The 27,649-nt window shown below is 44.6% G+C and overlaps 1 protein-coding gene across 1 annotated transcript in view; it reads left to right on the forward strand.

Annotated features, from left to right (window-relative positions):
* LOC146186778 (uncharacterized) overlaps nt 1-27,649 on the forward strand; it is a 65,585-nt gene that overhangs the window by 3,448 nt on the left and 34,488 nt on the right. The window contains exons 3-7 of the mRNA XM_084607399.1: nt 571-780; nt 2,683-2,973; nt 8,710-8,876; nt 12,362-12,514; nt 19,379-19,511. Coding sequence (XP_084463525.1) covers nt 571-780; nt 2,683-2,973; nt 8,710-8,876; nt 12,362-12,514; nt 19,379-19,511 — 954 coding nt within the window. The remainder of the gene's footprint in view (nt 1-570; nt 781-2,682; nt 2,974-8,709; nt 8,877-12,361; nt 12,515-19,378; nt 19,512-27,649) is intronic.

Below are 27,649 nucleotides of genomic sequence, written 5' to 3' on the forward strand. Positions count from 1 at the left end.
GAGCGTAGGGCCCAAAGAAACAAGAGTGAACGCGATGAATAAAAGCGCGGGGAGAACGAAACGACTTTCGAGCGACCCAGATCACATACGCACTTATCGGAAAAAGGCTTACGCATTTCAGCCGCAACTTAATTCTATAATGTTGCCCGTTCATGATGAAACGTTTTGGTACGAATTTTCTTGGAGTCTACGCTCTGCAGACATTCGTGAAATGACTCAAGAATGGAAAGTTACGTTTTTAACATTGCACTTCGTTATGTTTGTACTTGTTAATGCACAAAATAGGTGTCTAGGATAGGAGGGGACCAGGAAAGGTTATTTGATCCATGGTATTATTTTCTGGAATCTGCATAGCTGTCTTGAGTATTGCTTTAATTCATTTGTCTGTGCTTACTGCTTATAATGAAAAAAGATATTATATGCGGACCTTTATTACCGCCACATTGCTACTTCGTACATGTTTTATTTCACTTGATGGTTTTCGCAGTGCCGATTGACAAGACCATCAAGCAGGAAAGGCGTCTTGAACTTTGTCTAAAAGTAAACACAGCATCTGTTATGTTACCGCAGGTCCGCTTCCTCCTGTGATACCAGAGAGCTACATCATGAAATACGAGTGGATAGACTTGGTGCGCAATCAGACAGCCTGGATGGAAGAGTACTTTGACAGCGAGAACCAGCGAGCTAAGCTCTCCGCTGTGTTGCGCGGCCAAAAGGTGGTCAACATATACGACTACTTCAGGGAAACGGTCACCACTTACAGCTCCGACCGGCCAGGAGGTAAGCTACGATGGAGCTCATGGATCAGAAAAAAATATGTGGGTGCTGCCAGAAACATACGCTGACATTAGCGATGTTTTAAGAAAAAAGAACTCAGAGAACGACACCGGAGAAGAGGTAACTTTGTGCGAAGGTGATGAGAACAGCAAAAAAGAGAGAAAACGAGTGGTACAAAATTATGAACGAAATTGAAATAGGCCATTCATAAACTCGATGTTTCTTGCGATTTTTTCGAAACGGCTGCGCCAAAACGCACGCGGTGGTAAAGATGGCGAACCGCGTTACCTGTCTTCCTGCGTCGTCACGAATGATAGCTCTTCGTGCAATGTAACAGTAAGCGCGTCTCATGCTTCCCTAGTGTACAACCCGCTAGTCACCCTTGTAACTTCGTAACTGTCAAAATAGACGAAAAAAAAAAACAGAAACGGTCATACGAAAGTAGCACTGCAGCCGCTATAGCTAAGACTTGAAGTCTAAATTTATAAATAAAAAGTAATTCTCAATGGAGACAAGGAAGTGCCGTAAAGCGCAGTTGTTGGGGGCTACCGACAATAAAAAATGGCGCGCGTGAAGACATCGTTGGCTATTTGAAAATCACAAACGACATCATTGCCTGCCTGTGAAGAATAAGGGCACAGATAACCACTGCCAATCTTAAGAAGTGGGCGAACCATCGGTAATGCACGTCGGGTTTGTTAATATTAAGCCGGATCTTGCATAGCCAATAATCAAGAGAAACGGGAAAAAGAAAGCACGCTCTACCTTTGCGTCTGGAGTTGGTTGCACAACTGCGGCTCATTTTGCCTCCACTTTAATGTGTAGATGCCCTCGAAGCCAAGAACGCTGAACTTGTGGGCAAATAGCGTCATACGGTTTCGAAACTCTGGTTTTCTCTTGTTTGTTCGAGCAAAACGTCTCGGGAAAGTAAAATTTAAGAGCTCCATTCAACCTGTTTAAAGGGATCCTTAGGAGACTAAAAATAACCTCAATATGGGCATCGCGTTGTGCGTTATGGGAAAATTATTCAGCGCGCTGCATGTGCCAAACGGGTATATTAAAAACTATTGATATTGTCTTTTATTCAAGTTTGAATGACACAAGTGATTTTATTGCAGTTGTTCTTGCCACAGCGGAGATTGTGTTTGTGCCAAATTTTACACTGAAATCGCGTACTAAATTAGGTATTGCACTGCTAGGTCTTGGTACATGAGCAAATAGTCCCTGTTTCCGTCGTAGGCTACTTCAGTCTGAAATGGCCTTTGAGTAACTTTAACAAATAAGTGCGTCATCCTGAATATTTTGTTGTTTCAAGCAAGCATGCGTTTTTATGGGAGGGGAAAAAATTAAATATTTACGCATTTTCAAAATGAATGCTAGATAAAGAAACACGCTTTGAGTGACCAGGTATTCACTTTATTTTGTTCAAGATAAAGCTCACCCCTAAGACAGTGAAATAACGCGTGAAACTATTCGAATAGTGACTACACCAAAATGGGCACTGCTGCCTTTTTTTTTTTGCTTGAAATGATAGTAGAAAAGAGATTTAGATATATAATAAAAGCGCTTCTATTTATGACTCTGTAGGCGCCGCCTTAAGAAGTCACGAAAGAGCAGTTTCTAAGGCTAAAAAAGTACTAGAGATTTGGTAATTGAACTAAGTGCGCACTGCAATGCCTATGAACCGAAATACACATTCACACTTTATGAAAAATAAGACTTTACCTAGAGTGCATATAGTCACCTATCGGGGGGGCATTACGTGCCATATTCTTGTGCAAGACCAGCCAATTTGCATTCCACAACTGTGCTAATCATTTAGTCCCGCAGCCATCGAATATGTGCTGCACGCTGTCGGGCGCATTCGAAAAGCAGTTTGTTACGATGACTATGTTTATGCTGCAGCCAAGCCGTCGCTTGACCCTGAGAGCCAAGAGAGTTGCGAGATCAGCGAGATGGCCGACTTCCAGAACACCCAGCTTCCGTTCGGCTTCAAGTACCGCGGCGAGCGTCCCCACCGCTCACGCATGGACAGCTCGCAGGAGGCGCTGCGGTTCGGTGGACCCTACCGCACTCGCTTCGTGCGGGAGGCCACCGGCGAGGAGACACGCCACCTGCCCGCCAACTTGTTCGAAAGCTGCGCTTACGACAAGGTCGACGACGCTACCTACCTCATGCGATACTACTGGTCAGCCAGTGAGTGTCTAATAGCACAACTATATCGCTATATGAAGATGATAAACGTGAGGCTGTTGTCGTAGGTAAATAAAAAAAATCTTCATTTCCACCTGAAGAAAAAAGGACAGAGAAAGCCAGGAGGCAATTGCCAAAAATGAGTTTCTTGAAATTACGTGAATGAAAGGCGCAGTAGCGGCGGCCCTATATAATGACAAATAAATCAGCAACGGAAGAGAGAGCGACATTTTTAGGCATGCAAATTAAGCCTTGCACAAGGTAAACTGACTTTCCAATTGTACCGTGGACTGCCAGGCACTCAAAAGGAGGCGCAGGTGGGAACGGGGGGGGGGGGGGGGGGGGGTGAAGTGTAGGGGAATGTAGGGAATAAACTGTTCGACAGGGCAGAAGAGGCAATGTTATAGATTTACATATAGGGCAGGACAGTTGGAAAGGGAGGGGTCAGAATTGTGAAGGCAATGGAATTGTCGCGAAGGTGCAATAACACTGTTTATTCCTACGAATAACATGTGCTTGAACATTGTTAAGATGGTGGTGGGGAGGGAGTACGTGTCGATATAAAATCGTAGTTGATCGTAGGGTTTCTAAATTGTATACTTTCATTCTAGCGTGCCATCCCACGTCGGAGGGCTTGTTTTGAAACTCCATGTGTACTATTCTACTCACGCAATACTCTTAAGTAAAGAGGAACTTGTGATTCCAGCTCATTGTAGAAAAAAAGGCACAGCTATGAAGATATATGCAGTAATGTTAATGCATTGCTCACAGTCGGCTTCTACAACCAAAAATACTCATCTTTTACGAACATTCGAGAACGCTTAAGTGTCCATATTAGTTGATAACATAGCAGCATGGACGTTAGATACCACTGATAACTATCTTAACTATAGTAGCTAGAATTAGTATAGCGGTAATAAGTTATAGCTAAGCAGTATGGTTGGCTTTAGTTTCAGTTCACTACTTTTGAAAGCAAAAGCTTTGTTAGCCTCTTCGAGGCGAGGCCGGCCCCGCTTGCTTCTTCTTCGCACATGCGGCGAGCGGCCGGCAGTGCTCGCTTCTTCTTCTTCTTCTTCTTCTTCTTCTTCTTCTTCTTCTTCTTCTTCTTCTTCTTCTTCTTCTTCTTCTTCTTCTTCTTCTTCTTCTTCTTCTTCTTCTTCTTCTTCTTCTTCTTCTTCTTCTTCACGGCCCCGCCTGCTTCTTCGAACGTGAGGCGCGTGGAGCCGCAGCGCTCGCTTCTTCTTCTACTTCTTCACATCTAGTAAACTTAATTAGTACCGTCACATATCTCCGCAAATGTGCAACATTGGCTGACACAATGCCACACAGCCTTCCAGTCAACTGCCTACCCTTTCCTTGCACCGTTACTGCTGCCCATATCGCTCGCTTCCTGGGACTTCCCCCTTCAAAACACCCTCGACACCTTCGTCTATACCCGGCTGTGGTATCCTTGAGGTTCGTGGACGGCCATGGAGGAGTCGCGCGTGAAACCAGTGCTTCGGCTGTGTTTTTTGACGTTCGCAGATAACCATGGAAGAGTTAAAGCATAGCAAGCCGTGTCTGACCATGCTTAATGTTGATTCCGCTCTGTAAACTAGGTCAATGCCTATATGAGTCTACCCTGGTTCAGTAACACAGCATAACCAAGAGTAAGAAAGCTTTCGTTTGCATAAACGGGGTTAGCCGAGCTAAGCCGCTGCCATCTTTTCTGTGTGTTCATTGGTCGACCATTGCGTGTCACGTATGTTTTACTGCTCTGTGCTTTATCATTTGCCACTTCACTTCGGTTCTAAAATACTTGATTTTTTCGTTTCTTCGGATGCGCATTTTTTTATTAATATACAAAGCCACATTCCTGGCTATCGCTGTTTTCTGAAATTGTCCATGGTTACTGGGATTGTTTATATTCAAATGTGTTTACAGCCTTTTGTATTCTTGTAGTGCAAACCCACTGCGTTTTCTTTGGTGAATCTTGTTCCCCCTGCCCCTCCCCTTTTATTTCGAGCATGGGCGCTTGAGGTATCTGAAGTAAGTGAACAAATGTATAATAGTGCTGCTTTGTAGCGCTGCGTAGTAAAGGAAAGAAGTGGAGCGAAGTAGTAGTACTACGAAGTAGGACGATTTATTGATGTTTATTTCAACTATCACCGTAATGCAATATATGGTTGCCGTTTGCTGTAAATATTTCTGACGCGGTAGAATATGGTCTCTCAGCTGGCACTGATTCAGCGCTCCTCACTGATGTATCTGCAGGGAAAGGGTCCAGCTTGCAGAAGAAAGAGGAGAGGTTCGATTCGTACTCGACTACATTTACTTTTCTGCGAAAGTGCTTTCCTCTTTAAATGACGTCATGGCCTGTGACGTAATCACTGTGCTGATGGATCAGGGAATGCCATTCTGGAGCCAAAGGTTTTCGGCAAGTGTGCCCTCTAACGCTATCACGTTTAAAATGGTTAGGTATAACTCCATTCCGCTCAGTGCTCTAAGCAGAGGTTGTAGCGGAGGGCCAGCTTTCAAAAGAGCTTGTTCTTTCCTCGCTGTACTACGGATAAAATAAGGCTTGCGGCAATGTGAGAGAGAAAAAAAAACTTATCAAAGCGGAACACGGGAGAAGGAGATAGCATCTCGATAGAAGAGATTGATGGCTACATCTTATGTAAATTCGCTACTGCAACAAACTGACCGCGAAGATGTTTTCCCCAAATGTGCTTCAGTACCGCCCCTTTCTGGCTTACACACTATTCTGAAATTTTTTGCATTAATCAGCATACGCATCTTGCTTGCTTCACAGAGACAGCGCCATTTTCGGTTGATAACAGTGTACAAAGGCCTGCTTATCTTTTCTTGTATGTGCATAGTACAGGTTCTATTATTGGTTCTTTTTATCACCATCTGCTTCAGAGACACTTCCAGTCGCTCCTAATTATGAGCTGAATTCAAGAGTATTACATTCTAAACGAATTTATATTTGGGGCGGGTGAGAGGGGACAGCATAACAATCTTACAAATACAATTATCTGTTTGCGTTTCCAAATGTCTTTAGCCACTTGAACTATCATCAGCAGTTTCCTCAACGTTGCCCTGCTGGAGGTGGAGGAAGAAATATTTATTGAATCCCAATATTCGGGATCTGGGGAGGAATAGACATTTGAGCAACCCTGCATCGTTTTGCAGGGGCTCTAGTTTAACATTTACATTTAGGTTTCGCTGCAACCGGCTTTCAAAGTAATGTGAGCTACACTGCCATTCATGCGGAATCTGTGCGAGCTTGCCAATTATCAAAGCAATTTTCTCTATTAAATGAAATAATCAGGCTTTTTAATTATTCCACGGAATCTCGCAAGGCACGTATGTCATAATCCAACACAACTCAGATCTGGAAATGCTAACTTGTGGATTTACAAAAGCGTTACACTTTGTGACTTGATACGCGACCCGAAGAAACCTGTTCATGAATTTGTGCAGTATGAGCTGCGTCTCGTTAGGTTTACAGGGGGTCACCTGGGGCAACGAACGAGGCAGTGAGGCCAGAGGAAATGAAATAAGCAATAAGGCACAAAGGTCGATTAAGAGAGAGCATAGGAGAGCGCCAGCACGCGGGGCCCATTGATATGCGCCTCTTTTCGACGAGGGCGTGGTGGAACATATAAAAAAATACAGCTCCGCCATCAAGAGTACGACGCGACGCCGTTGAAGACTCCCGCCCGCCTCCTTATGGGCTTCTGCCGCACAAGCCGGACGTATGGTTGTCCGACTGCGGAAAGTATTTCTGACCCATCTGCGCAACTATTTCACCCTCCACATGCCCTCTCTCAACGACTAATCATTTGATTTATGCCTGTATTACCGCATAGACAATCAATAACAAAAAACTGTATGATTACCTCATTGCGCGAAAAATCACCCAAAATACATATGAGCCCCGTTTCAACCAAAGTTTAACTAAGGCCTGCTCGGCCTAGGTTTAGGAAGCTAGCCCGAGTTGACAGATCCTGCCATATCGTCCATGTGATGGAGGGATGTCTCAGGTTTTACCTCAGGGGCTCACACAGGGCACGAGCAGACGATTTTCGCAGCTACTGGGAGTCTCGGCCGTCACGACTCGGCCGTCGTGGCTGCAGCGGATGCAGTGAACGGCACCCTAATACTAATGATCCCGGCCAGTGGCATTAAGAATACTTTTAAAGTTGACCACCAGGTGACACCCAGTCTAGCCGCGAATTTCACAAAACGCCGGTTTTGAAAATGAATAATAATTTCTCGACTTTCTTCTAAGAAATTATGATTTGGGTGTTGCTCAAAAGTATTAATTCTGCACATTGAAAACGTTTATCAGTGGTCTTACGCGCTACCGCCCCCCCCCCCCCTTTTTTTTTTATGGCGCATAAACAAGACCAGTCGACCGAAATCTTCACCGGTGTTTGAAAAGGTCTGATGCTTCTGATTCGCCAATGATCCTCTCCTTAAGGTTTCCACGCAACGCGCGCTTTTCTCCTCCCCGCCCTTTTCTTTCTGAGCGAATTATTCCCGAACGCAACGTATGGCTTCGCCGAGGCCACATCTGCTGCTGATTTATGAAGCCACTTCAAAGTTCGCCAAGTGCCGCGCGCAGAACGACCGTGTTGCGTTTGCAGAGGAAGAGGAGAAGCAGCATTATCGTGACGCTCCAGATATTTCGACGCTAAATGCCAGTCAGCTATGGCGCTAAGCTTAGATCAACAATTTCTTGGTTTGGTTTGCTACTATTTTGTGCGATAAATCTGTGTCATTTCTACCATCTCGTTTCCTGTGGTTTCGTTCTGAGGTTTGAAAAGAAACTGTCTTTTGCTAGGTAACTGCAAGAAAGCGGACATGAGGAAGGCACTTTTCCTTTCAACGAGAGATTTGATTAGCCGCAGAAATACATCGCAATAGGAAACCTACGACGAAGTTTGCTGTGCCAATCGCCGCAGCGTAACGCGCAGCCTAGGGAGAAGAGCAGGTACTTTATAGAGATAGACGCTCTCGTAGTAAAGTCCCTTTCAAGGGGCTTTATCCCGTAGTGTTTTCTCGCGCCCCGTGCGTACACTTAAGGAATCGGCTTGCACGCTCTCTGTCCAGCGGAGACACCGCGCTTCCGAAGTTACGCATGGCGTGCATCAGATAACTGGGCAACGTCGACAGGGCGAGGGATGTTATCAGCCAAACGCGCATCTCTAAGCACAATTCTGGGTATTGGCCTACTGCGTGCAGCGTTTTCATGCGAACTGTGCTCCATCTGGCCATTTTCCGGCTAGTACTGAACCACACGCGTTCTCCAATAATAATCTGAGTGTATCAAAATTACTGTTCATAACATTTGGATTCCCGAGGCTGCTTGTGTTGGAGAGGCGCATTTAAATTTTTGGTTTCGCTTATACGGTTTAACGTCCCAAAGCGACTCACGCTGTGAGAGGCGCCGTAGTGGAGGACTCCGAAAATTTCGATCAACTGGGGTTCTTCAACGTGCACTGACATCGCACAGCACAGCTTTGCTTGCTTGTCGCCTCCAGCAGTAAGAAGCGGCCGCCGAGGCCGGAATTCCATCCCGCATCCTTGGGTAGAAAAGTCGAATGCCCTAACCACCGCGTCATCCTGACGGGGCCATTTAATATTTTTGAACGTGAGATTGTTGGGAGCTGCGCTTGATTTTCAAAAAAAAAAAAAAAAAAATTAACTCTTTATTCGAGACTGTCTTTTGTTTTTACCCTTTTCTTTCAGACCACTCGTTCATGTTTCCCAACGCGGAAATGACTGTCCCCATACGCATAGAGCAAAAAGGAACATTCACCGACCCTGAGGATCATGAAAACGTTGTTCCGTGGAACACCATAAAGAACGTCGCCTGGTACCAGTCAAAGCCCGAGTTCAACGACGAGGACTTCGAAGTAAGCTTCATTGGATTCCTCTTTTGTGTACTCTCACCTGACAGATGGCATCGGGCTGAAAATACAGCTTGACACGTTTAACTCTTTCCCTAACGTGAGCAAAATGGCCGTTTTCTGTAGGTTTTAGTAGATGTTTTTTTTTCTGTAAACACTATAATAACTAAAATTTTTTACAATATTTGAAAGGAAAGCACAATAGATTCGCTTTTTAGGCATACAACTTTGAATATAAAGTAGTGGGTTGTAACACACAATATAGTTTCTAAAAAACAGATTTTAGAAAAACATTGAAGAAAATTTGACAAAATGCACTTGTAAATGTAACAACAAAAATTAAAAAAAAAATATTCCTAGATATACAAAATGCAAAGCAATATATTGGCCACTCCCTGTGAAAAAATAAAATTGCAGTATTGAATAGTGTTCCTGAGGCTTAATGAGCAATCAACGAGGGCCGCTGCAAAGCGCTATGCCGAAACGGATGCCCGCGGTTCCCTTCTTGGGCAGTACGCCACTCCCTGTTTTGCGGGAGGCAAGATATCGTGCCCAAATGTTGTTGTCAATCTGGGAATGAGATAAATGGCACCAACAGCACAAACAAAACATCCAGAGCGGTTCCAGACGCATGCAGAAAAGGCCAACAATGTGTGGCCCCCGATGATCTGGGCTGGTTTCCATTGTTATCGGTGTCGCAACTGAATTCTGACGATAAGGCCGAATCTTCAGAGTCAGTGTTACTTGGGTCATCAATAAAATCGATAGTAGATAGTGCGCAGTCGTCAGATTTGCGACGTTTCGAAGCACGCGTCGTCGACGCTGATGCCGCCATTATCCTACGCAACTCACATATTCAGTTGGAGTATGATCCCTCAAGGTGGAGTAGATTTGTATTAAGAGAGCAATTGCTAATTGATATCCACCCAAGCGCAGCCATACGGCTAGAAAGCAAAACTATGCAGCTTTCTCAGAAACTTCATAGTTTCTTGGGGGATTCCCCTAAAAAATATTCGATCACCACCGTTCCCAATTCCAGTTATTGATCAATTCGCTCTCGCCCTGCCATCTCATCTGCAGACCATCCTGATTAGCTCAGTTGGTAGAGCAACTGCCCCCAGAAAGATGATGGTTCTGGGTTCGATGCCCGGACCAGGACGAATTTTTCTACGAGGTTTGGGAAAAAGCTGTATAGCCTTCCTTTGTACCTGTATGGCTGCGCTTGCGTGAATGGCAATTAGTAATTACTCCCTCATTAAGAATCGTCTACGTGGGTACAACTGTACCCAAAACCACTATTGCCATCTTGTGCGGAATAGATCGTTTTGAACAAAGTAAGACGGCAACATGATAGCTCCTCAGCTTGTCGCTCAGGAAGCTTTCTCATATAAATGCAGTTCTGTGAGTGACACAATTTTCACTGAGGTTTCTGTGAATCACTTGTGTTTATGAGCTGCTAGGGAGGGTAAACAGCCATGTCACGTTTTGATCAGAAAATGTGCTCCGTGTAATACGACACCCAAATGAAACAGAAAAAGCAGAGATCTAACCCTGAGCGAACCAACCCAGGTAAATATAATAATTATGTATGTAATAAGACCACGAACGAGAAGTCGGCTGCCGCCACTCATACATGTTTCTCAATTTGGCATTGCTGAAGTATGATTTAAATCTTGTACAGACATTTTTGAGCGGTTCGAGGGCGTGAATATATCAGTGTAACTCAAATATGTTTGACATGTTTATAAATATTCTGCTATAGATGCATCATCCGCTTGTGGGTACTCTTGGAAATAACTTGTCGATGATTGCCATTCGGAATAAGTGTAACTTGCGGCTAGGTTGATGGTGTGAAAGTCCTTTCTCAGCAGGCACATTTTACTCGGTTAAATATCATTTGTAAGGTGAGTTGCTGAATGGTATTTTGGGGCTCTTTCTACAAAGATTGTTAATAAACTACTTTGATTAAATAGTGGTGAATGCTACTTTGAACAATATGTTAGTATACTTTGTAGACTGAGAGGTTTCCTGAGGCGGCCCCCATATTTCACTCTAGATAATATAAAATCAGCAACCAGAGGATCTATTCTTGCATGTTTTCGTCTGAATAACTGAGGCTCTGTAATATACAAGAGTGCTTCCGTGTTTATGAATCATCTCTTAATAATTAACGAAAAGAAAATAAATAAAATGCTCAATACAGCGTACTTCAGCAGCGAGACTAATTGGACTTGTTCCGGCCTGGTTGAGAAACAAGCGGTAGTGAAGCAGGAGACGAAGACATGGAATCGAACGGAGCTATAGTACATTGCTCTCCTGTGCTACAGTTTGTTTGACAGTGCACTCTTCACCTGGATGACAGTAATACGAGTAATTTTGGAGTTGCAGCTTCAAGACATCAGAGTCAAGCGATATTGCTTTCCTCCAAGGTTCGCTGGCTGTTGTAAAAGATAAGGCGGGAAGCAGAGCTCCTTGCCTTTAACAACGATTTATGAGTGCGACTGTCCTACGCCAGCTATACTGCGACCAACAGCGAATAATTCTATTTTGAGTAGGGGCGCTCGCAATGATAAATACGAAGGGCATTTCACGTCCTTACGGTTTCGTTTTCACGGCTTCGAGTTGACTTGCACCAGCCTTTCCTTCCACTACCATGCAGAACATATTTTAGGCAAAGCATAAGGATAGGATAGGATAGGATAGGATAGGATAGGATAGGATAGGATAGGATAGGATAGGATAGGATAGAATAGGATAGGATAGGATAGGATAGGATAGGATAGGATAGGATAGGATAGGATAGGATAGGATAGGATAGGATAGGATAGGATAGGATAGGATAGGATAGGAAATACGTTAGTTTCTCTAGGAAGGTCTTGTGCTAGTAGCAGAAGAGGTCCATCTTCCGTCTTCTCACAGGGTCGGTGCCCCTATTCCAGGGCTCCGCTGAGCTTCGCTGCTCGCTGGGCGTGTTGGATTAGACCTAGTTGGCAATCCAAATCGCCGCTGGAGAGCCGGCTCTCCCACTGTTCCGCACTCGGGTCTTTACGAAAGCTATCGTTATTTCTACATTGACACGTGATGTGGTATAACGAAGGTTTGCTACCACACCATGGGCAGGTGTCCCAATATTGTGACGGGTACATTTTGCTAGGATATGCAGGTTAGGGAATGTTCCTGTCTGCAGTCTTCGCCAGTACACTGCCTCTTGTTGTTTTAGATCCCGATGAGGCGGCGGATAGCGGATCCGTACCCCCTTATAGTAGTTCAGAATGTCTGAGTACGTAGGGCCGACTCACTCGGGTGGATCGTCCGATTGGCAAAGCATAGCTAATCACTACTAAACATAATGATTGCGGAGATATTTCTAGTGGTATCTCAGTGTAACGTCACAGCAACAATTCAGGACATAAACAGACATCGTATTTGTTCAAAGTTGGTGCATTGTTGATTTGACACGCGTTTACCAATAAATTTGGTATTCTCTTCAGGCACCGCGGCAAACATACTGCAGAAACGAAGCGGGCGACAGAGAGACACCAGAAGCACCGAAGGCATTCAGTTTTCGAGTTGAACAGCTGTCCTTCACTCTGGACGAGACTGGATCCTACGTCGGGGAGTTCACTTCGACTTCGTACAAAGAGGTAGGGTATCTATGAATGCTTTTTATTCTACGCACTTTGCAAACCCAAAGAGATCACAGAAGGGGATCGGGAAAGGCCTGGCAGAACACCTGGACGAGGAACAGAACAGCTAAAAAATGCAAATAATTTCGGCTAAAATTTTGATATCGTGTCAAAGCGGTGTTCCACAAGTTTTGCTCTTCTGTCTACTAGCTTTCCGTCGTTGACTGCAGAGCCATACTGATGGGACTTGCCGCTGCCTCGGCGTTTACGCTAGCATCAGAGACGATTTAGTTTTAACTCTAAAGGCCATCGGTAAAACGTCCTAATCAGGGTCGTTGGTCTAACAATCACCTCCTTGCAACGTGGTGTAATTCACTGACCCTGGTTACGGCTATCACGTGTAGGAACAGCGTGGTGACTATGCTTGGCCAAGTGCCATAGTGTTGCTATCCAGCTGCTTCATAAGCAAGCAAGGCAAAATTTGCTTGTGGTGTTATAGCCTCCTTGTTACTGCCTTCACACAAAAATGCGACTTGAAAGCTTATGGTGAATTCCAATCGCATAGCTGGAGCACTTCCATAGCAACGTTTTCTGCTCTTTTCGGAGCAACTGTATTCCAAAGCATGGATCGCGTCTTCCAAAAGTAAATGGGGAGTAATCGCCGGAATCGGAGGAGCCCGCCGGAAGTTTGCGTGACGTATTCCTTCAGCGACTTTCTCTATTTCTGGCAGTTTATCGTCGTCAGTGAGCCGGCTTTACCCTCTGCGCTTTTTATCCTACAGTCAGTACTTGCCGCCGCTATGGATTCAAATTCCCATCGCGGGGCGCTTTTCGCGATGGGAATTTGCATCCAGAGTCGGAACGCTTGCTCTCCTCCTGTTTTAGGTGCTCTGTCGGGGAGCGTGTGGACCACTCTAGTTCTGCGATTAGAATTCAACATTAGAGAAGCCTTGAAATTTGTTCTGCCCTAAGTGGCGGTGAATGGAAAGAAACAGTGTTTAGTCTGCCAGCATAACTGCGTTCTGGAGTTAGGTTAAGACCGCAGAAGGCAGGTTGCCATTCGGAAGTATCGTGTGCATCCATCATGTTTCGCTAAGTTTAATAGAGCGCATCAGGCCCTAGAGGCAGAAACAAACAACATGAGGAGTCGATTGGGAGTGATGCACGTGAAAAGCGTGTGCTGGGTGCCTGCGATACGTTGGGAGCAGTTGGGCCAGTTTGGCTAGCTGCAGAACGCGAATAAATAGTCAGCGATAATTTCTTCCATAAACGAATCATAACAAAGTTTAGGGCCAAATTCAAGCAGAGCATTCATTTCGCATTTCAGTTTTCTGCCTGATAGAAACCATATGCCTGACAATTCATGAATCCCGCCCTAAAGACAAACGGAAACCCTGAGAAAGAAACACCTTACACCTTACAGTGCTGTTAACAAGCTAGGGGCACGTCATATTTAACCTAGCATTACTATGCCAATCTTCTGTTGTAGTTCCTCTCAAAATTGCGTTAAAGTTCACAATGAAAAAATAACCCTGTGAACTGGGGTACAGAGAAGGAGGGATATGATTTAATATATTTTTCTATTATACTCCATAGAAGGGCGCCATCATAACGAATTTGTCGCATTAAATGGCCACTCAAGAAAATTTTACTCTCAGTTCAAAGCGAATTTGTGGCCCTTTTGGGTTGTACTGATGCTTTTCGGGAAGCAAAATACGCAATTATTTCCAGAAAAAATGGGGATTTAAGAAATTTACTTGAGGCAGCAACAAAACTTCTGACTTCTGAGCAGGACAGCGTGATAACTCTAGGGGCGTTAATTGCGGTGTAGCCTCCGATTAAATATCACTGAAAAAATAAACTGCTTTCCCTTTCAGACGCGCATTATGTTCTACCACAGATAAAATATGAAAACGGGTGTGTATACTTAGACCGTATGCGACGAAAATGACACAACTCGCTAAAAAAAAAAAAATAAGAAACCAAGATCTTAGGTCACGTGCACTCTTCCGTACATTGTAGTTTGATGGCACCCGATGCGTCAGAAAGAAAAAAACGTTTGAATAAACAGCAAAAAAAAGTGAAGTTTGTAGAATGCACAGGTATTAATGCTGGATTAATCCGATCAGAGAAAAGTGAGAGGAGGTCAATAGTTTAATTTCTTGTCTTGCTACTGTACTCCTTCTATGGTTTCGGTTGCCTTAAAGATCACACTTACAAAGAGATATCTGAAAAGAGGTGAACGCTCTACTGAGAAAGTGTAATCGACAAAGCCTGTTTGTTGTATACATCAATCACGATGTGCTTAAATGTACAAGCACAAAAATATTCAAATTTCTTCCCGAAATAAAATGTACTTATAAGCAAATAATTTGTTTTATTATGATCTACACCTCGTTTGTCGCTCAAGAGTGCCGACAAAAAACATTATTAGTACTTTGAACTAGCTGCCTCAGAAAACAAAAAAGTTATTCGACTGAACTCAATCGAAGCGGTGGTGAACATTTCGAAGTCCGTCTTGTTCTCTTGTTTTTGGGAAGAACTTCGTGTTTTGAACAAGATGTAGCATTTCCTGTCTGTCAAGCGATAATTTAATTTAAAATTCAACTAGCATTGATGAGGTTGCGAACAAGCTATGCTAGACGCTAGGAGGGGAAAAAAATACAAGGTCACTAAACTCCGCTCTAAGGGTATTGCTGAATACCATCATGTGGTGCTCTGGTATGCTTCTGGACTAAACGTTGTGCGAAAACGTACTGTTTTTACTGCGAAAGCCGTCTTCGAACTCTGTGTACGTACAATGAAAGCCTAGTTTAGCTGGCAGAAGAGAGCTGGGTACGGAATTCCTGCCCAAAAAGAATATAGGAGGTAACAGAGGTGTACTATAGTATTACTGGGAGCGTGGAAGGTAGGGAAGTTCGAGCATAATGCGATCTAAAAATTGATGGTTGTACAAACCTACGCGCCGACTTATAGCGATTACGATTAGGTAGTCGATGGCTTTTATGAAAGATATAGAATAGGGAACGGGCAAAGTAAAACACAATATACAGCACTGATTGGTGAGTTTAATGTCAAAGTAGACAAATTTACGCTGAAGACAAGAAGTGGGTGACTGTTGCATAAGCAGATAGCTAGAATAGAGTTAATAGAGTTCGTAGAACGAAACAATGTACAGCTTATGAACAATTTCTTCTGAAAATCGAAGAACCGAAAGTGGACATGTAAAAACCCGTGTAAGGAGACTAAAATGAAATAGATTACGTACTGTGCTCTATACCTGGCCCTGTGCAGGATGTGAAGGTCGTCGTGCGATGCAGTGTCCATACTATGGTTATGTCTAAAATTTGTCTATGTTCGAAGAGGGAACGAAATAATTTAGTACGGAGGAAGCCCGTCAATGAATTAGATGTTAGAAAGAAAGTAGAGAAATTCACGATCTCATCGCAGAAGACATATGCGGATTTAACCGAAGATAATAACCTTAATGTATCAGCAATTAACGATAATTTAAGACATATAATAACGGATTGAGTAGAAGATGTAGGTGGCAGGGCAGTTGTACAGGATATCGATAAATTGTAAATGGAGATGGAAAAAGTCATTTAGAAACGTCAAACATTGAAAGCCTCGTGCCCAGCAGACAAGGTTGAACTGGGAGATTTATTAAAAGTGATCAATAAGTGTAAAGTATCCATCATAAGAAAGTATAATATATAAAGAACCGACCATATTCTAAACAAAGACGGTAGCCTAATAGCGGTCTAGAGGAAACTAGCAATAAATAAATAAATAAATAAATAAATAAATAAATAAATAAATAAATAAATAAATAAATAAATAAATAAATAAATAAATAAATAAATAAATAAATAAATAAATAAATAAATAAATAAACAAATAAATAAATAAATAAATCATGAGGCCTTATTTACTGATTCAGGAAAAATTTGTACAAAATATTTGCACCGATAACCTACATGGCTAGTCCCTGCTCGAATACAAAATACAGCATTTATGCAACCATATAAGCATATAACTAGCAGCTTACCGGTATCGCTCAAGAGAAAAGTATGCAACAGTTGCATCTTACCTATACTCACCTATGGGGCTGAAACGTGGGGGCTAATCAAGAGGGTTCTACATAAGTTGAGGACAACGCAGAGGGTCAGAGAAATAACTCAAGTTACTGACATTCTAGTGGAAATTAAGAAAAAGAAATGGGCATGGGCAGGACATGTAGTGCGAAGAGAGGATAACCGATGGTCGCTTAGGGTAACGAACTGTATTCCAAGAGAACGAAAGCGTAGCAGGGGGCGGCAGAAAGTTAGGTGAGCAGATGAGGTGAAGAAGTTCGCAGGGTTGAAGTGGATGTAGCTAGCACAGAACAGGATTAATTGGAGAAATATAGGAGAGGCCTTTGCCCTGCAGTGTGTATAGTCAGGCTGATGATGATGAAAAGTAACATGAAAAATAAACAAATTGTCGGCACTTATAAAAGGCAAAATGCGAAACACGGCATGATTAAAAATCAAATTTATGCGCTGAGAGACAAGGCTCGCAATGCTACCATACCATTACGGACAATATCGTCGAAGTAGCCGAGGAGTTTTATACAAATATATACAATATCCAAGGTAATCAGCACACGTAGAATGGAACCAATAGAGAATAATCAAATGTTTCCCCAATAACGTAGTCTGAAGTTAAGAAAGCCTTAGAAGCAATGAAAAGGGGAAAAACAACCGGGAAGATGAGGTGACTGGAGATTTGCGCAAGAATGGTGAAGAGATTGCGCTAGAAAAATTGGCCACTATATGTACACAAAACACCCCATTACTTCAAGCGCGCTATTCTCGCAAGTACGCTGACATTATCTTAATCCATAAGAGAGGGGACGTCAACGACCTCAAAAATTACAGACCAGTAAATTTGCTATCCGTTGCGTACAGAGTATTTACTATACGGCAATAGCTAATAGAATAAGGACAGCCTTAGATTACTGTCAACCAATGAATCGGGTAGGCATTCATAAAGAATATGTGATGGTAGAGCATACCCAAAATATCAACAATGTCGTAGAAAATGCTCATAATATCGTTACTTAGCTGTACTCGCTGTTCGTGCGGAGGATGAATAAGTGCAACTACTCCGAGAAGACGACGACGCTGAGGGTTGTGTCTGAGGGTGCTGTCATCAACGTTAGTTGTGCGGACAGCTTTCGGACTGTAGATCTTCCACGTAACTATATAACCAACCCTTATACACAGTTTTCACAGATTACAAGAACGCATTTACACGGTCGTAACCTCAGCAGCCATGCAGGCATTGCATAATCCGTGTGTATATGGGCATGAGAGAAAATACTGCTAGATATGCATAGCTGATGCAAAGCTAACATAGTCGTCCATAAATAAAGAAATAAAATCTCCATAACGAAAGGTATATAGGCAAATATACAGATCGGTACTGTGCATTCATCACTTAGAAAACGCATTCACGAGACTAATAACAGGAACAGTTAGGAATAAGAGACAATTGCGTCAGTAATCTGCGATTCGCTGATGACATTGCTTTCCTAACTGAGGAAACGAATTGCAACGGATAAATTATGACCCAAACAGGCAAAGCAGATGGTAGGGCTAAAATTAATGGGCAGAAGACAAAAGTAATGTCCGACAGTCTCGGAAAGGAGCATCAGTTCACAACAGGTAATAAGGCGCTAGGAGTTCTGAGTGGGACGTGTATACTTAGGACAGTTGTAGTGACCGCTGGCACAGACCATGGAAGTGAAATATCTAGAAAAATAAGATCGTTATAAAGCGCATTTGGCAAGTACGCTCAAATTATGAATGCCTAGTTATTAGGGTCCCGAGGGAAGTATATAATACCTCTATCTTAGCGGCACTCACTTACAGAATAAAAGCGTGCAGGCTAGAGAAACGGTTCAACCCGAATTGAAGACAGCGCAGAGACCCATGAAACGGAAAATTATAGGAATAATATTAAGAGACAGGAAGCGTGCAGAGTGTCTCAGGAAACAAACGTGAGTTACTGACATTCTAGTTGAAGTTGAGAAGAATAAATGGGCAGGACAAGCATTGTGAAGCAAGACCGATGGTATCTAAGCGTAAGACATTGCATCCGAAGGGAAAGCAAGCACAGCAGGGAGCGGCAGAACGTCAGGTGGGCGGATGAGATGAGGAGGCTTGCGGGGATGATGTGGGTGCAGCTGGCACATGACTGGGTTAATTGGGGGAATATGGGACAGACATTTGCTTTGGGGTGGGTGCGTTCGGACTAATCACCATGGTGCCATTTTTTGGCCTACTGTTCGGTGTTTGCCTGTCTATGTCTCTATTCAACCCATTATTCAACCTTTGCAATTCGCCCTTTGAGTTACTTATATCTCTGTGAGCGTTAAGGAAGATCAGGTAGCCTAAATTTTCGGAAGCCTTTCCACACGGCGTCCCTCAGGTAGTCAGAGTCGCTTTGGGACGTCAAGACATGAACCTAACCGAACTAAAAACAACTGCGCGGTGCAATGGTTAACTATTTTTTTCGTCCGGCGCACGGATTCGCTGCTTTTATGCAACTAGAGGCTACAACTACTTAGTAGTCCTACCAGTTTATTACAATGTGACAATTAAATGTGATTTCAATAACTATAATTCTAGCATGGGTTGGGGCATCTGGCCACAGTCTCCTGGCCGACACCGGAAATGACGTTTGGGGCCAAATATCCCAAATAACAACCCATTTAGTCTTTTCAGCTCGATCTGATGGGTAGCTCATGGTGTGCGAACTAGAACGTTTCAAACATTTCCTGCATTTTAGCACCCACATAAGCTCTCAAGCTCTGCTCTATTTCATGTTGCGCAGATCTGGTACGACGCGGCGATGCGTCTAGCCAGGGTGGACATAATACCCTCCGAGGAAGAAAAGAGTTGGCCGCTGATCAGGGACTCAGGCAGCCTGGACACCATGCTGTCTATAGTTCTGGACTTCGGAGCAGGTATGTTGGTCGCTTTCTTTGGGATGCTTAAAGGTGGAATTGCGCACGCTTACAACTTTACAACTGTGTAAACCCATCGTTTAGCGACAACAAATTTCGTAAACATCATTGTAAGATATAACATCACGCGAAATGTTGTCAAAAGCTCCCTTAAGGTCGAGAACCATGATGTATCTTCCACTGTGGCTTGGAATTTCTCGAAGGGCCTCTTTTTTATGAGGGGAAATATATCTTGTTTAGACAGTCCCTTTGAAGGCGATCATCGTAGCAGGGAAGAGTTAGTTATCCTCAATGAAGTTTTGGAGGCGGGGGTGTGTAACTCGCTCACAGGGCTTGTCTAGAAACATTATGTCAGTGAGATTGGTAGGAACGCTTCAAGGCTAATGTTTTTGCCTTGTTTCGGGATGATTATAACTACAGAATGTTTGCCTTGCGGGGAATTTCGCCCATTTTTTTCAGAGCGAGTCATTTGAGTAAGTAGTGAGAGTTTTAATTTGAGTTTTACTAACACTGCGAATGATGCCTTTTGTAATTCTGTCAGCTTCAGCAGCTGTATTGTGCGTTGCTGATCTGGCGACTGCATACACGTCTGCTCTTCTAATTGAGCGCCCAGTTTCTCGCTCGGTTTTCAGTGGATTGCAGTTGGCTTGGCGGTACATGGGGCCTATGTATTTATTTGCTTTTGAGTGCTTGATGAAGGTCACCACCCGTTAGGCGGACAGTCTTGTTCAGATTAGGTGGGGAGACGAATTGGCCCGTGTTTTAGAGGTGCCGAGGATGCCTTGCAACGATTCGTAGAATTTCTGCCAGTTTCGGTTGGATGGCGTGCTAGCGCAGGTTCGAGGCTTCTTGTTTGATCTCCGCAATGCGAAGTTTTAGCTTTCTTTTAAGTTTCTGCCTTTTTCATTTTTGGACCATGCCTCCTATAATCGTCTCCTATAATTTCATTAGCTGGTGATCTACTGCAGGAGTATCTGGCATACATTTGACCTCAGTAGTAGCCGACTTGTGGGCTTATTCAATTTCCTCACGACACTCCTTGATGGAGTGAATCGATTGGTCAGTGTTACTGTTTCCCACTATTTGTTCTGGTCCGTTATTCTCGCTGTGCCAATTTTGAGGCGGATTTTGGTTGTAAAGATAAAAGTGCTATTTAGCAAATGGTTGCTGCCTAAATTCGAGCTGAAGTTATTCCAGGTGGCAGCGTACGTGTTCTGGACCAGTGCAGGACAAGGGAATGTGCATATCTTGGCCAACTCTGATGTGGTAGTTAAGGTTTGTGAGTAATTCGAGCTCTAATGTGTCTCCGGCTCGTGCGATCACCCTACCTCTAGGGGAGTCGCGCGCATATCCCCAATCTCAATGTGGGGTGTTAAAGTCGCCCAAAATGGCAGCCTTGTTTTGTTCAGCAGGTCCCACGGCTTCTTGACGTAGCTTACAGAGGTCTGCATCAGTACTCTTAAGAGGGTGGCAAACGTTGGCAAGGAAAGTGCTTTTCTGCCCTCTTTTACTGGGTATGATTTCGATGCACGTACATTGTACGGCCAGATTCACGTCCAAGTAGTGTTCCGTCAATGGGGCGTCTTTGGAAATTAAAAAGGCTATTCGCTAAATTTAACTGAACCAGACGAACAGTGGAAGGCAACACTGCTTAGCTCAATCCTGGAGGATCAGCGTCAACAGCTTTCCCAGGGGAGGGCAGCAGCCACATCCGCTGGTGTCTTGCACTGATTACGCCCCATTTCGGTTTATCCCTCCACTTTCTCTTTCCGTGAAAAAATGTTTTCAACAACAACAGCCACACCAACCGCGGCAACGCATTAAGACAAGTTTTGCTTGCCGCGGCTTTCGACATCTTGCCCACTGCCGCAGCCTTTCACTCCGCACGTAAAAGTTCCTGTCTCTAGTCTCTCGCGCTACGCTTTTGGGAATCGCCATCTTCAATGTTCATCCATAAGTTATACAGTGCACTTGCACGTGCCAACACGAGCTCGAATGCGTGGCCGCTTAGGACTTTGACGCGCAAGGTTAAGTTCGATTGCATCCGAATTCGTTCGGGCTCAAGGGAATGTTTAAATAAAGGGTGGCATGTTGCGGCGAAGGATTGATCGATGAATCCAATTCATTCTACGAAAGGTGTGGACAAACACTGTGAACGTACAAAAGCCGAGGATATATGCGACGGCGGCCTGAAGTCGATACAGAAGAAGAGGTGAAACCAGGGTTTACTCAGACTTGCAAGATCTCCACTAAAACAGAAAGACACGTGAAAGAGAATTCAAGTAGCCTAGAAATAAGCCTTAGATTGTGTGTGTTGTTACAAAGAAATCATCGTTTAGTGCATGTGAACGGCAGAAATTTGTGGAGGCGACTAATATTACCATTTATTATTTCATACCAGTGAAATCAAAGTATTGGTCTCGATTTTTTTTCTAAAACAATGCGAACTTCATTCTTGTGGTCACAGGGATGAATTTTCATCAGTATCTACCACACTTCTCGGTGTATGAGTTTGTGGCAGTCTTCAATAAAAGGTTGGTTGGTTGGTTGGTTCATAGCAAGGGAAAGGCGCAGTATCTGTCACACTTGCTCTGTGGACACCTGAACCGCGCCGTAAGAGAAGGGATGAAGGTGGGAGTGAAAGTGGATAGAGAGAAAGGGGAGCCGTAGTGGAGGGCTACGGAGTAATTTTGACCACCTGGGGATCTTTAACGTGCGCTGACATCGCACAGCACACGGACGCCACTTCGTTTCGCCTCCATCGAAACGTAGCCGCCGTGGTCGGGTTCGAACCCGGGAGCTCCGGCACAGTAGTCGGGCGTCTTACCACTGCACCACCCCGGCGGGGCTCAGTAAAAGGAAAAAAGTGAACTCGTTGATAGGAAATGCCGTGGTATCTACTACACTTCTCTGTGGACACCTGAATCGCGTGGTAAGGGAAGGGAGGAATGGGGGAATGAAAGCGTAAAGAGAGGACGAGGTGGCGTAGTAGAGGCCTACGGATTAAGTTCGACCTCCCGATGGCACGTTTGGAGTGTTGCAAAGAACACGAGCACGAAAGAAGACGTACAGGAAGAGCGCCTGATATCACAGGAAATTGCACCGATATCGAGCCCGCCGCGGTGGCTCAGCGGTTAATACGCTCGGCTACTTCATAGAGTAACCGGGCTCAAACCCGGCCGCTCATGGCTGCGTTTCTGTGGAGGCGAAACAGAGAGGCTTGGTTTGGTTTGGTTTAGTTTGTGGGGTTTAACATCCCAAAGCGACTCAGGCTATGAGAGACGCCGTAGTGGAGGACTACGGAAATTTTGACCACCTGAGGTTTTTAACGTGAACTGACATCGCACAGTACACGGACGCCACTCCATTTCGCCTCCATCGAAACGTAGCCGCCGAGGTCGGGATTCGATCCCGCTTCCTTGGGCACAGTAGTCGAGCGCCGTAACCACTGCGCCACCCCCGCGGGGCGAAACAGAGAGGTAGGTATCCGTGTGCTTTGCGATGTTAGTGCACGTGAAAGATCCCCAGGTGGTAGAAGTTACTCCGTACACTGTAAAAAAAAAAAAAGTTTGTGAACAAAAAAATACAGATACTATGGCGAATATCATGACATAACCTTTCTGTTCTCATTTGTTTTCTGTTTTCCATTGCTCGATAATTTTGGCAATATTTTATGTTAACGCATTCTCTGTAATTCAACACAATTTCGTTTCTTATTTCTTTTTATTTTTTTTTGTTGTGATTTCACAGATTTTGAGGCACATCCTTTTTCTGTAATTCAACAAGAAATGTATGTTTAGGTTTTTGTTAAAAAACAGGCTAGCTTGCAATTTCACAATATTTTGCTGTCAATGCTTTTTTAGGTCTACAGATATCTTCTGTTCCTGGCATCTTGTTAAATAACAAGCTCATTGTACAAAATTTTTGTTGAAAAAACAGAAATGTTCTGTTCTTTAGTCGCTCAAATAGGGTGGCGTCAAGGATGTAACGCCACCCATCTGCCGTCAGTTATGAAAACCAAGCGGGAACGAGATGCTCTGCAACGCCGCTGGGCGGCACTTCTTGCCTTCCGCGAGCTGATGCTGCGTCTTTCCTTTCCCGTAAAGGAATTATAGAACGCCGATGAACTTAGACGCGCTAGACATGGAAGCCAAGGAGAGTTTAGTTGCTGGCGAGTTGCGCAGAAGACTGGAGAAATTAGCTTCGTCTGATCGCTAGGTAGTCATCGCTTTTCGCTACGTATATCTAGGCACAGTAGAGCTAAGTCATCTTTAATTTTTTCTGCTGCAACAACAACAAAACTGCGTCAAACATCAATTTCTTCAATGAACAGCATTTTTAGGGCGAAAGCCTTGCTAACTATATCTCACGTATATCACAAATAAAAAATTCCTCGGCGCTGGCAATACTCAATGGCAACCATAAATCTGGCCGCGCAACAGCCGTTGCCTAGCCGCCGAAAAAGGCAAATGGAAAGATGCATACCAGACACCACTGTAGCAGGGAGCCAACCCTTCTCGTTTGGCCTGATATATTGATACAAACTGTAGTCGACAATGAAGCGGAGATAGTCAGTGGCTAGTTGGCGTAGATGACGAAGTTGGTTAAGATGTAATCGCGCTCGGACCGCTCTCGGACTTAAGCAGACCTCTAGGCTCAGGGCTGACTTTTAGGCCCTGGACCTTCAGCCCAATACCTGTTACAGTTTGGTGGAGGTGCTGGGTCGCTTTCCCACGTTTACATGCTTCACGACGGATCTGATTCCGGTCCACCAGCGACTCAGTCGCCGCCTTCGCGGACAGTTGCCTGAGGTGTGGCCCCTTTCCACTCCTACGAGGATGGCGCAGCCGCAACTCTCGAGCCACCTCGACATGGCCACTGATCCAAGGTTCTCGGCTTCGATCCTCTGCCACCCGCCGAGAACACCACCACCTTTTCACGGCGACGTCTTCGATGACGCTGAAGATTGGCGGGCGACCTTCGAGAGAGTGGCTCGCTACAACGGCTGGAGTGACGAGCGTAAGCTCAATAATGTTTACTTTGCCTTTGAAGAGTCAGCCCGTACATGGTTCGAAAACCACGAGGGCGCCCTCACCACCAGGCAAGCGTTTTGCCGTCAACTTCTGACCACCTTCCCCAACGGCAATCGCCGCGAGAAAGCTGAAGCTGCACATCAGCACAGAAACCAGCGGCCAAATGAAAGTGTGCGCATGTGCTGCGAAGACATGACCCGTCTTTTCCAGCGCGCAGACCGCAATATGGTAGAGGAGAAGAAGCTTCGCTACCTCATGCGTGGAGTTAAGCAGGAGCTGTTTGCGGGCCTCGTTCGCAGCCCACCGCGTACCGTTCCTGAATTCGTCGCGGAGGCAACGACAATGGAAACGACGCTCCAACAACGAGCCCGGCAGTACAACCGAAATGTCAGCAGCCAGGCCCCAGATGTTTTTTCGTCATGGCATGGAGGCAGTGCGGACGCCTTACGTGACCGCATTCGGTCGGATGTTTGTGAGGAACTCCAACGTTTCCGTCTGCCTCAGATTGCTCCCATGATATCACTGACCGAAGTCGTCAGAGATGAAGTACGCCAGGCTACGCATGAATTCCCGGTCACCAACGTACTGCAGCGCTTCGACGAGATGCCCACGCAGACGTCCGTTGTTCGCCAGGCAGCTGCCTACAATCCTGTTGCTACCATGCCTCCACGGGTCGACGACAACCGAATGTACACATCCGTTGCAAGTCAAGCAGCTGCCTGCAGTCCTATTGACCCGACAACTGTGGTCAGCCACGTTAGTCCGTATAACGCATCGGTTCAAGCTGTGGCGCCTGTTCCTCGCCCTCGGAAGTCGGACGTGTGGCGTACGCGGTACCGCAGGCCAATCTGCTACCACTGCGGGGAGGCCGGTCACCTCTACCGTGCATGCCCGTATCGCCGAGTGAGACTTCGCGGCTTCGAACCCAATGCGCCCTGTCCATGGAACGGCGAACGGCCACTCGAAATTGAAGCTCATCTGTCGGCCCGTTAAAGGCATGGGAGATACGGCCGCTATGGCTATAGATCATAATATCCGCTTTGGTACCGCTCCACAAGCCCTCGCCGAGACGCCAGCTATACTGAGCGGCGTTCTCCCAGTCCATGCCGGGAAAACTAATTCCAGCGGTCTGCGGAGGCAAATCAGCTGCTGTCGGAAAAATTGGAGCTTCTCCGCCGCCGATACACCGATACGCTGCTTTCTCGCAGGGGCAGGGTAGCGACAGCATCAGACGCGCCACTTCTGATTTGTGTGTGTCAATTGACGGAACTGACACGATCACTTTACTTGATACTGGTGCAGACTAATCAGTGGTGAGCCACGCCCTCACCCAAGAATTGAGCAACGTTTTGACGCCATGGTTAGGCCTTAGCATTCGCACTGCTGGAGCTACCTCATTAGCCCGGCTGGAAGATGCACAGCCCGAATCGGCATCCGCGGTTTAGTCTACGTCGCTGAATTCGTCGTCTTGCGCGACTGTTCGAGAGATTTGATCCTGGGGCTCTACTTTCTACAGGCAAACGGTGCTGTGATCGACCTACACGAGGCACGAGGTAAATTCTCAACTAAATTAGCAGTCGCACGCTTCGACACCCGAGATCCCTGTAGCCATACTCTGCGGATAGTGGATGATGTCACGGTGCCGCCACGGTGCAGTGTCCTGGTGCGCATGCAGAATGACCTATTTTATGACTCTGAGGGCATGGCTTAGGGCAAGGTTTCCTAGCTACCAACAAAAAACCTCCGTGTAGCGCCACTAGATATCTTCTTTCGAATCGAAATTGGTACGCAGCCGATGGTCGGACAGCGCCTTCAGGTTTGCCATGCCATTTCGCTTTCTATTCAACATTTTCCTAATATTCAGGTAAAAATCAGTTTTCGGTAGAACATTGAACAGACAACAAAAATATATCGAATCGTTTGCCTTGCGAACAAGGTTTCGGCTGGAAAACAGAAAATTACTGTCTTTTTTCTTTTTTGTTTGCGTGAACGTATTTCGTTCAATGAAGTAGAACAGATATTCTCTGTAGTGTAATGGAAATTTCCTTTAAAAATAGCGGTAATTTCACATACATGCTTTTACAATATATTGTGTGATTGGACACAATCTTTTACTCGTTGGTTTGCTGCAATTTTATAGAAATATTTTCCTCTAACCTTCTTATGGGTTTCATTCCCTCCTAAACCCAGCGTTGAGTTTAGGCGGGAGCGGAACCCATTAACAGTACAATAAGTTTAGCGCAAACTATAGTTCTGTAAAATAGCAGTACACCAACTGTACACTGAGCTTAGGAGGGAACACGAAGAGGGAAATTACCTATAGGCAATTTGAAATTAGCAAAGGGAGTTCAAGGTAATATTGCCAGCTTCAAAGTTTTGCATTTTATTAAAAAAATCTGAATTTTTATTTTGCAGGTCATATACCAAGACAGTCGTACACTTTTGAAAACAAAGAACACATCTCGGCATTTGATGTGTTTCCGTGCTTCTTTCAGGGTTTATTGCAGAAACCGCCCTACGGATAAAAGAAACAAGAGCCTAGCTTAGTGTACCAAAACGCCATTTGGATAATACCAAGCAATTTCAAAAGTTAGATGTTAGAAGTGTTGACAGTTCCAATATTTCAGGGCTTTCCTAATCTTTCGGAACAATATTGCCACCTGTGCGCCATATACAACTACAGCAGCAATGCCTATCAATGATAATTTCAGCACACAGTACAGTGAAATTATCATGGCTGTGAAACAGAGATATATCGGCTGAATCTTATTCATCTCAGATGCCACTTGACATTATTATTATTATATTATCTGACCCGGGTATTCATGCCTTATGAAAAGGTCGAATGTGTGCTTAAGATAAGCAACAAGGACTCAAGGGATGATAGAACATCATATTTCAGTGATTCACTGCTATCAATCGAGAATACAATTGAATTAATATAGAAGACAAGAAATGTCCATGACATGGTGTAGTATCTTGCAAAATGTCTTTCAATATCAAATATTCATTGTTTTGGCTAAATTAAACAAAACCCCTGCAACTCATTTTAACAAAATTTACTTTTACATCACAGCATATTTTCTCTATCTCTGGTGCAGTAAG

Source organism: Amblyomma maculatum, chromosome 6 (genome assembly GCF_055883805.1).
Source record: "Amblyomma maculatum isolate TAMU_Amacu chromosome 6, ASM5588380v1, whole genome shotgun sequence".
NCBI classification, from domain to species: Eukaryota; Metazoa; Arthropoda; class Arachnida; order Ixodida; family Ixodidae; genus Amblyomma; species Amblyomma maculatum.